The following is a 10,306-nucleotide window of genomic DNA, read 5'->3' as shown; positions in this document are numbered from 1 at the left end:
AAAATTAATGGCCGTATATCGATTAGGAAATTCAAAGAGTACAATGAGCCAAGCTGTAATACAAGACAGATGGAAAAAGAATCTCCGGAAATAAATCCATATTGGATGTGTAAGCAAACGGACGAGACGTGACGGCGGCTCAACGAGTTTCCAGCGCCGCCAGCGAAGGTCATGGTCGTTCATGCCTTCGTTTTCCTCAGGATGGCCCATCTTGTTAATTTTAACCATCCATTCTTTCTTGAGTTTTCTGTCCTCACCGTACGGGTTCTGGCGCATGAAATCCGTCCACCGCTTTACGGTCCTTTTCGCAAGATCCTCTGAAACTTCGAACCATTCCCTATGATTACGAACACAGTTTGGCTTAGAGCACGTATAAGGCCGCCTAAAATATGCGAGCTCTTCTTGTACTAATTTCTCCGCTCTTCCGTAGTTGCTTAACGGTAGCGTATCATATACGTACTCAAGGACGATATTGCACTCTCGCTGAACTCCGGTCTGACGGTCAGTCATCTCTTGTCTCGTCATACCAATCTTTAGGAGGTTAGAACGCCTAGGATCTTTATCACGGAAGATGTACACGGTCCCTTGTTCTTGACTCATGCTTGGCAAATCTGTTTTTATTATTTTTCTTAACTTGTCATCTATGGTTCGTGGCGTTTTAGGCCCCGGTGGAGTGGTCGTGGTTCCAACGTATTCGTTTCTAGTTAGATCGATTATAGGAACGGGCCCCGGACTGCTTGTGTTCGATATAGCTGTTGCATCGGAATCATCTGATACAATACGTGTCTCTCCTTCTCCATCATCGTCTGATAAGTGCCCTGGCATCCGTCGGGGCCCGGTCCTTGGACGGGTTCGGGTTGGGGTTTCCAGTTGAAGAGATATAGTTCTGCCTGTCCGTAGCATCGGTGCACTATTACCTCCCTTTTGTAGAGTCTTTGGGCGCTTTGATCTTGGGTTCTGTAGGGTCGTTATATTTGGGTCGCTTACAGCTCTCTTTCGAACCACATATGGGGGAGCAAGGAATCCCGATGCAGAGCTACGATCGTCCCTGAATTGCAAGGGCCGCTCTGGGTTGTAAGTGGCGTTCACTGGCCGAGGCTCTCTCTCTGGTGTTGAGCCTGGAGTTTTTTGGGCCGGCCGAGTTACTGTGTCCCGGGAGGTAGGGCTATGAGAAGTACGAATGCTATTTCCATCTGCCGATCTGTAGAAAAGCTGAGGTTGGAAACTGGGCCTGCCTGTCCTATTTGGGATCCGAATAGACGTTGAAGGACCGGCGGTCGCCAGCGGTGAGTTGACTTCGTCAGAGGAGTCATCATTTTTGCTGCCACTGAGTTCTGATGTCTCTGAGCTCGAGACTTCTTCAGTGTCTTCTACGTTTTGGTCTTCGCTCCACCTCCTTATGTACTCTTGGACCACATCCTCCTTCCGATGGGCATCGCATAGGACGAGACGGATAACTTGATCCAATCTCTGTCTGAGGAGCTTCAGATTGTCCGTCAAAGCAAGGGCCTTTATATTCTCAAATCTTTCATGCCTGTTCAGTTGGATAATTTCCATACATCGAGTGCTAGCGATTGAAGCGATACAGGTGAACGCATCTTCCGGATAGGTAAGTGCGCTGATAACTTCAGCGGTGGTAATCATTCTGTAGGACTTTTGAACGATAGAAGAGATACAAGTTATGTGGACTGCGGACGGAATTTCATCTCAAAAATGGCTTGGAGAAAGTATTGAGAGGCAGCCTCGTGGTTGCATTTAGGTCGCCTGGGACTGGACGATACTGGTAGACAAGGCTGCAATCACGCGGGCTGTGCACCGTGGCACCTCAAACCCCTCAGCTTGAGCTGACTTCCATCTTCCGTGTAAGCCACTCGTATTGTGTTGGCACATGTGGTTCATGGATTTTTTAAAACGCGCTTGCTGTGCCGCAATATGTCGCTTGATGCAATTGGCCAGCGAGCGGTCATCGACTTGATCTTCGCTGGTAGTCGTTCTTTTTATAGTAATTGCCGCATGCCAGCATTTTTACCTTCCTAAAACTGATAGAAATTTAGAGGAAAGAGTTTCAAGAACGGCTAGGTTGCAATGAGTTCGCATGAGAACTTAGGAGGCTTAGCCATACCGCGCGGTTAATGCGTGAAACCCCCTGCTTCAGGACATCATGCAGGTACATCAGCCACACCCACGAGGCTCTCTCCATTTCCATACAAAAACCTTCTACTCACAGGAAATGCCACAGCTAAATGCGCCCTCGCACATGATCGGTGGGTCTTACAAATGTGCGGATTGCGTGACGCCCCGATGACAAGGGTCTGCTGGACAATTCGAGCTTCTGGCAATAGGTTGAACAGAAAACATGCAAATAGGAATTCGTTTCTAATGAAATGATATAGAGTTGATGAGCATGTAAATGTTATCAATATGAGCTAGATTGTAAGATTTTCTGAGGTCTACTGTTAACTTGTGCTACTAAGCGCTAGGTCGAGCAGTCAGATGGCAGCCTCTGACAAGCATACATAAGCCTAAGCTCGAGGCGAACGGATTATGAAACGCCTGAGTTAATTGGTGGGCTTAATTGGTGGGCTTGTTGAGTGGCCGGGGAAGAGGATCTCGCTAGTAGGTCGAATTTGGTTAGTGCCTTTCTCACCAACCTCGGAAACGGCCACCTGCGGCCCACAAACAGCCTACATAGGTAGTGCAACCTTTACCTTCACCGAGTCACATCGGACAATTATTGTGCGGTCTGACTCAATGACCTTCGCCAATAACTCAAGAAGTTCCTGTTTGTTGCTTGCTGTCTGGTGGCGGGGGAACCCATTCGTTATCCGTTAAAGTAGCTCTTCCGCTTAACATGAATATTATGGGGCAAAAAATTCAGATGGTGTTTGCCCCATCCGCCCAATTTCGAGGGATTATGGGGTTCCCTCAATGTCATTCTATATGGGTATTGAATGATAACATTGCCGAGAAAGCATGCAAGTCATTTGCTAATTCAAGATAGGACCCGGCAAAAGCTCGTTTCAACAACTGCTTCCTGCCCGTTATCTCAGCACTCCCTGCTGTCATAGCAGCTTGCATACTCCTCGGATATGTTATTAGTTTGTTGCATATCCATCGACCAGCGTGGGCGAAATCTTTTATCACAGAGCCGACGCCTAGAGATGAGCTTACCCAAGGAATTATTCGGCGTCCAAAGTTTCGAACGGCTGTTCTCCTCGCCGTACCACTTATTGGGCTTTTGTTACAGGCTCTAATAGTCTTTTTCCTGTCTCGCGATTTTCTTGATATCTATCCTGCTGTAGCATGGGTATGTTCTCCTCGCAATGTAATGATTTTATACTTATTAACATCAAGGTTGCGTCGGGCGTCTTAATTACCTTTAAACGCCCTAACACCGCCCCTTTCTCCCTGCTTATTCTTTATGTCAGTATTCTGGTCTCACAGCTCATAGTACTGGTTCACACTCGGTCATCCTGGCATCCGGTGGATGTACTAGCAATCCTTGGACCGGTCACGGCATTCAGCGGATCTGTTATTATCTTGTGCATGCCTATGCGAGACCCTGAGCTACCAGGTGACGAGATCTGCCCGGCTTTCCAGCCGCCAAATCCTAAACTACGTAGCCCAGAGGATAATTTGACCCCCTGGCAGTTCATGACCGTCTCGTGGATGGCACCTCTAATCTCTATAGGTGCTAAGAGACAGCTCAATGATGAAGATGTTTGGAGTTTAGCCTATGAGTTCCAGCACAGGAGGCTGCATGATGCGTTCCGAGAGCTGTATGGCTCGGTTGTGAGAAGGCTACTTCAAGCCAATTGGTTTGATCTTATGCTCACTTCCATTCTTGGCGTTATAGAACTATTGGCGAGTACGAACGGTGTCAACTCACCATGCACATTGCCACTTGCTAAGTTCAAGATTAGATCTTTCAACCCCAGTTCTGTTGCAGCAACTACTTCGCTCTATGGAAGACCGAGATTCTTCCAAAGGCACATCGGTTACGTATGCTGTCATGTCATTGGCTGTACGCCTTGTGGCAGCCCAATCCTCAGTGTTTTCTTTATGGTTCAGCAGGCGTGCTTATGAGAGATCCAGAGGGGAAATGATCACAATGCTATACGAGAAAACATTGAATAGGAAAATCCTCAGTGTTGGTAAAAACGTGCCGGCGGAAGAACTTCCTGAAGCAGACTCAGAAGAAAGTGATGAAGAGAATATGAATGGTGGCCTGAAGCATCAGGAAGGCTGGCAAAGTTACCCATCGCTACTGTGGCAAAAAGTGCATGTTTGCCTCACAGCACCATTCAGATCGAAGAAGCGCAATGTTGTTCATGAGGATCTTAACCAACCCGCATCCATGGGAAAAATCTTAAATCTCATGCGGTCAGTCGTCACAGCTTTATTGGAAGCCTACTGCTTACTCTGCTCGGTAGAAATGACGTTTATGAGGTTGCACAGAGGTATAGAGTTGCGTCGTTCTACAGTTGGGTTGCAATACTAACGCTGAGCTCTCCAGATTCTGGGAATTCCAGAGACTTGTAACTAAGCCACTCGGTCTTATTTTATCCGTCGTCCTTATTTGGAGGCTGATCGGTTGGCCATGCCTTCTGGGTGTCCTCACCGTACTCGCCGCTCAAGCGATTAATGCCCTAATCGCTCGAGCTTTGTTGCGTTGGGAGGGAGTGCGCAGAACGGCAACGGACGGCAAACTCCAGAAGATTTCCCAGTTCGTCGAAGCAATTCGCCATCTACGCTGGTACGGATGGCAAGATGCCTGGCTTAAAGGTATTATGGGTGCGCGACAGCGCGAGCTGAACCTACGGATCATTACCAGTCTATTGAATATCATGATAAACTTTACAAACATTTTTGCGAGTGGATTATTCCCGGTTGCTGCGTTTTACGCCTACACGTCACTGGCTGGCTTGCCCCTGCGGATCGACATCGCCTTCCCTGCTATAGAGCTCTTCAGGCTACTGGAAGAAAACCTCCGCGAGATACCAGAATTGATAACCGTTTTGCTGAACGCTTCAGTTGCTGTGGGGCGCATAGAGGATTTCATGAGCGAGCCGGAAAAAGACCATACCGAAAAGCCACCGAGCACAACAACTCAGCTTGAATTGAAGCGTGCCTCTTTCGCTTGGCCAGGAGCCCGTAGCAATGTTTTGCAAGACATCACTCTTAAATTTCCCGTTGGTTTAACCGTGGTGTTTGGGGAAGTTGCTGCAGGCAAAACAGCGTTGTTGCAGGCTCTACTAGGTGAGCTCGATAAAAGAGATGGTGAACTCATTCGACCTGATGAAATGGTTGGATACTGTGCGCAAACTCCTTGGCTGCAAAGCATGAGCATACGAGAAAATATCCTTTTCTCTTCTTCATATGAAGATGTCCGGTATAAGCAAGTCTTGGAAGCCTGCGCGCTGGTCACCGACATGGCCAACTTTAAGCATGGCGATCTCTCAAATATTGGGGAAAATGGTATTGGTTTATCTGGTGGACAGAAAGCTCGTGTGGCATTGGCGAGAGCTGTCTACAGTAGAGCTCGGATTCTGTTCCTTGACGACCCCCTCTCTGCACTGGACCATCAAACTGCCGAGGCAATCGTTCGGAGATGCCTTGCGGGCCCATTACTGGAAGGAAGAACCACCATTCTCGTTACTCATCGCACTGAGCTATGTCGTGGATTAGCAAAACAGTTGATTGAAATTTCTGAAGGCAGAGCTCGCGTTTTCGATCCCGAGGCCCAGTTATCTAATGTTCTGCATAAGACCAAATCATCCGATCCCGGAGATGAAATTGACCTTAAGACACGTGAAGAAGAGCAGTTGGCTGCTGTTCCCGAGAAATTCATAGAAGAGGAGCATCGAGCGCATGGAGGAGTGAAGGCATCAATTTACTGGGAGTACATCAAAGCCGGAAAGCTCAAATGGTGGTTTGTTTTGATATGGATAATAGTACTACATCGGCTCATCGACATCGCCGAGACTTGGTTTATTAAGCAATGGGGAGAAGCATATAACAAACCTGCAGAACGGAGGACCTCTGGTCTTTTTGACGACTTACCTTCCCCGGAGACTAATGTACGGCCCTGGCTCATAGGTTTCTTTCTGTTCGCCACTGCTGTTTCCATCGCGTATCTCGTAGTTTATGGATTTATGGCCGTCATTGTTTACTCTACTGGAAAACAAATGTTTAAAGATGTCATGGATCACGTCGCCCATGCCACCTTCCGCTTCTACGACATTACTCCCGTTGGCANACTAATGAATCGCTTGACGTCCGACATTAACACAATTGATGGCAACATCAGCGGCCTATTCTGTCGCGTAGCCTTCATCTTCATTACATGGATCTCGTCCGTTGTTGTCATTGCATCGGTCACGCCGGTCTTCCTGATCTTTTCATTTGCTCTAACCACTGCCTTTGTGCTCATTTTTGTGCGCTTCCTTCCCACGTCCCAAAGCTTGCGGAGACTTGAGGTTTGTAAAATCCGACTTCCGAAGTAAAATCTGCATAGGATTAATAATAGAAACCTAGATGGTCTCTTTGAGCCCACTTATGTCCAACTTTGGTGCTTTACTGGACGGGTTGACGACTGTTAGAGGTATGCTTCTCCAATACAAAAAGTGTTCCTATACTAATATAACTCGAAGCGTTTTGTGCACAGCATCGCTTTCAAGATCGGGTCATTGAAGTAACGGATACCTTTCAAAAGATGGATCATTTCTACTGGAGTCTACAAGCATGGCTAATGTACCGATTTGATGCTCTTTCGGCCTGCTCAACTCTTGTTTTGACCTTGCTCGCACTCTATTCGGGCGTTTCACCGGGTCTTACCGCATTTGTGTTGGTTGCAGCATCAAAATGTACGCCCAAAGATACTGAGATACATTGCAGGTCACTTTTGCAATAGGAACTGATTATGGAAATAGTCGTCACATCCACACATGCCCTCTGCAGGCAATACGGTCAACTCCAAATGGACTTCGTCTCCGTAGAAAGGGTAGTCGAGTTGATGCATCTGGAAAAAGAATCACCTGGAACTGTAAGCCCACCAGCTTGGTGGCCATCATTTTCAGGCGATATTGTTTTCGAAGACGTGACAATGCGGTACGCACCGCATCTCGACCCATCTCTCTCCGGAGTCTCTTTCAGGATTCCGGCAGGGTCGAACACAGCCATCATCGGCCGGACTGGTATGTTGAAGGGTCCTCATTATGTCAGATAGCGAAGTCTTATCTGACCTCCATTCCAGGTTCCGGCAAAAGTACCCTAGCATTGTCGCTACTCGCCACGAGTAAGAAGCCCGCTCGTGTCATATTCCCAGCACCGCCCTTTACTAACTTCTTTCACAGTCGTCCCAGAATCCGGCCGCATCCTCATCGACAACGTAGACATCTCGACTGTCGACCGCCAAGCTTTGCGCAAACGCGTCGTAAGCCTCCCCTCTCCATCCCTCACCCATCACTCCCGCAAACCTGCAAACCTCAATTAATCATCCTCGCACAGACATTCCTAGCTCAAGAGCCCGTCCTCTTCCCGGGTACCATGCGCCAGAACCTGGACCCGCTCTCCGAATACAGCGACGCCGCCTGCGAGTCCGTCCTGCTCAAAATCGCAGGCCGCCACCGGTGGACGCTCGACACGACTGTTGAGGCGGGCGGGCGAGGCCTGAGCCAGGGACAGCGACAGCTGGTGGGGCTCGCGAGGGCGATGCTGCGACGCAGTGCTGTGGTGATATTGGACGAGGTGAGCTAACGGTCCTGTCGTTATTCTCTTTCCTTTCTTTCCCGTGGCGTTTCCTCGCTGCTCTGTTACGCAGGACCTTGGACCGATTTACATCTGCTCCCTCCTACTTGATGTCGAGAAGTCGTCTTGGCTCGGGCTTTGCTAATGAGCGAGTCATTCTAGGCCACGGCATCCATCGACATGGACACGGCGATGCGGATCCAGCAGGTGTTGCGTGAGGAGATGAAAGAGAGCACCGTGATCACCATCGCGCACCGGCTGGAGGCGGTGCGGAATGCGGACTACTGCATCGTGCTAGGGAAGGGCAAGGTGCTCGAGGCCGGCAAGGCGGAGGATATGCTGGGAGATAGGAATGGGTTTGGCGGACTGTTGGGGTGATTGCTGCGAGACGACTGATTATGTGGTAGGCGGGCTGCGGGGGAGAAGAACAGGGATAGGCCCCCCCCCCCAAAAAAAAAGAGGGGGGTGTTTAGACTGATTGATCACGACTTCTCATGCGGTTCGGAGTTCTTAAAACGCTGCGTTATAATATCATCTACGTCGTGCATGTGTGATAAATCACCCGCTGCATCGTAACGTCCTCCGTCCTCCGTAATCTGCTGTTCAACCATCACCTACACACTTATACATCCCCATCCAAACCCCATCACGCATATATTCCTTCTTCCATCCCATCCACTACCTCACCTCCCGCCCCCCAACTCCGCCGCAAACGGCTGCGGCCCAGGAACCGGCCCCGCCTTTCATCTGCCCGCCTTGCTGCCACTGCGATGCCACTCCACCCACGTACGGTGGTGATACGGCACATACGACTGAGGCGGCGGCGGCGGGCTTAAAGGGGCCTGAGCCTGAGCCTGAGCCTGAGCCTCGTTCCGACGCCTTCTGAGTAGGATGGTCCAGACGAGCCAGATGCCGAGGGCCGACGAGGTTGAGTAGGAAGATCGGGCCGACGACGACGCCGGCGATCTAGGATGTGCTTTTTTGGGTGAGCCTGAGCCTGAGCCTCGTTCCGACGCCTTCTGAGTAGGATGGTCCAGACGAGCCAGATGCCGAGGGCCGACGAGGTTGAGTAGGAAGATCGGGCCGACGACGACGCCGGCGATCTAGGATGTGCTTTTTTGGGCGGGAGTGGAAGTATGGGAGGTTGGAGTTGGAGTTGGAGTTGCGGTGGGGGTGGGAGCGCGTGCTGCGGACCGTTAGAGGGCTTGGCTTCAAGGGGGAGGAGGAGGTAGGGTGGGATGACGCGGTAGTAGGACCAGTTTAGGGAGGAAATGCCGCAGAAGATGTCGGTGCGGAGGTTGGAGTCGTCGGTGTTTTCGTAGATGAAGCTTGTGTTGCAGGAAGCGCCGGTCGTCGAGCAGCAACCTGCGTAGTTCCCGGATCGATACCATGTCCCGCCGATATCGCAGTTCAGAGATATGTCAGGCATAGTCTGGTCAGTGACGCAGATATTTGCAACATATTAAGGAGACCGCACATATTCCCTGATGACTCAAATATTCCCATTGATCTATTATTGTCGGGAATGAGGCAAGTTGCCGTCGCATGAAGCATATTGCCGTCACGTGTCGACGTGGCCCTAGCGTGGTGAGGAACCTTAAGTTCCTTACCCCTTTCCTCATTCCTATTAATAAGAATCAACCAACATCACTATAACCCTACTTAAGTAGTCGTTATTGGTAAGTCACTCTATATTTCTAACACTAATTAGTGGTTAAATATACAGTTAACTATAGAGCAGCTAGGTTTTTAAATAGAAGAGAGAGTCTTATGTAGGGGTGCTATATGCGCTTATATAGAATGGATCCTGGCAATATTATGCTACCTTAGACTTACGGAAAACTAATAATAGAAGTATTACTAAGTACTAGGAGATACTAAGTTGCGTCTATTATATAGAACAACTATATTTATAAAGATTTGGTTAAGTACTTTAGGTTAGAAGTATTACTAAACCTATGGTCCTAAAATTAACGTCTAAAACGCGTTAAATAACTACGTATATAAAGATTTAGTTAAGTACTTTAGGTTAGAAGTGTTACTAAACCTATAGTCCTAAAGTTAATATCTGAAACGTGTTAATAACATCTTAATTGCCTACCTTTTAACAGTAAACCTACGAGATTTTATAAAGCCAAAAACCCTACCTACCTTCGACGTACGACACCCCGTTAATTCTATACCTACTATAGCATTAACCTACCCAAAAAAGTACAAGAAAAGCATTAACCCGGAGATATAGGATATAGATATTAACCCTATAAACGCTAAGGAATAGGACCTAAATAGATTCTTAGTATACCGCATAGTATACTATATAGACAGCGAATATAATAATACTGAGCTATAGTATTATATAAAGGAGGACTTTATTAGATAGATAAAGGAAATATAGGCTCTCGCGAAGAAGGACGTCGTATAAGACTTCTATAACTTCCTTTAGGAGAATAAAGTATTTATCCCTATAGATAGGGGTGCTATTAGAGATAATATCTAGGAGCAAGTTATTAATGTAAAAGAAGAGCACAAATAGACTCTATAAAAGGTTAAGCACTAA

At 48.2% G+C, this 10,306-nt stretch overlaps 3 protein-coding genes across 3 annotated transcripts; 1 reads left to right on the top strand and 2 right to left on the bottom strand.

Moving 5' to 3' along the window:
- Window positions 1-141: 141 nt before the first annotated feature.
- Window positions 142-423, bottom strand: K441DRAFT_422099 (uncharacterized protein; the record flags this gene model as incomplete). The annotated part of the gene is made up of 1 exon (XM_067641551.1): window positions 142-423. A coding segment is annotated over one exon (282 nt), but the record flags the coding sequence as incomplete, so codon positions are not given.
- A 2,428-nt stretch (window positions 424-2,851) lies between these two features.
- On the top strand, window positions 2,852-8,127 carry K441DRAFT_678217 (ABC bile acid transporter-like protein; the record flags this gene model as incomplete). The annotated part of the gene is made up of 13 exons (XM_067651140.1): window positions 2,852-2,944; window positions 3,002-3,307; window positions 3,355-3,868; window positions 3,924-4,383; window positions 4,434-4,460; window positions 4,517-6,479; window positions 6,538-6,604; window positions 6,654-6,866; window positions 6,933-7,196; window positions 7,256-7,297; window positions 7,356-7,435; window positions 7,510-7,749; window positions 7,912-8,127. The coding sequence occupies 13 exons, from the start codon at window positions 2,852-2,854 to the stop codon at window positions 8,125-8,127; spliced, it is 4,485 nt and encodes a 1,494-aa protein (XP_067502777.1).
- Window positions 8,126-9,178, bottom strand: K441DRAFT_723223 (uncharacterized protein; the record flags this gene model as incomplete). The annotated part of the gene is made up of 1 exon (XM_067654083.1): window positions 8,126-9,178. One exon carries the CDS (start codon window positions 9,176-9,178, stop codon window positions 8,582-8,584), a length of 597 nt encoding a protein of 198 aa, XP_067502776.1. The 3' UTR covers window positions 8,126-8,581.
- Window positions 9,179-10,306: the final 1,128 nt, after the last annotated feature.

The sequence above is a fragment of the Cenococcum geophilum genome, assembly GCF_001692895.1.
Source record: "Cenococcum geophilum 1.58 unplaced genomic scaffold K441scaffold_27, whole genome shotgun sequence".
NCBI lineage: Eukaryota > Fungi > Ascomycota > Dothideomycetes > Gloniales > Gloniaceae > Cenococcum > Cenococcum geophilum.
This window is presented reverse-complemented; position numbering and strand designations above follow the sequence as displayed.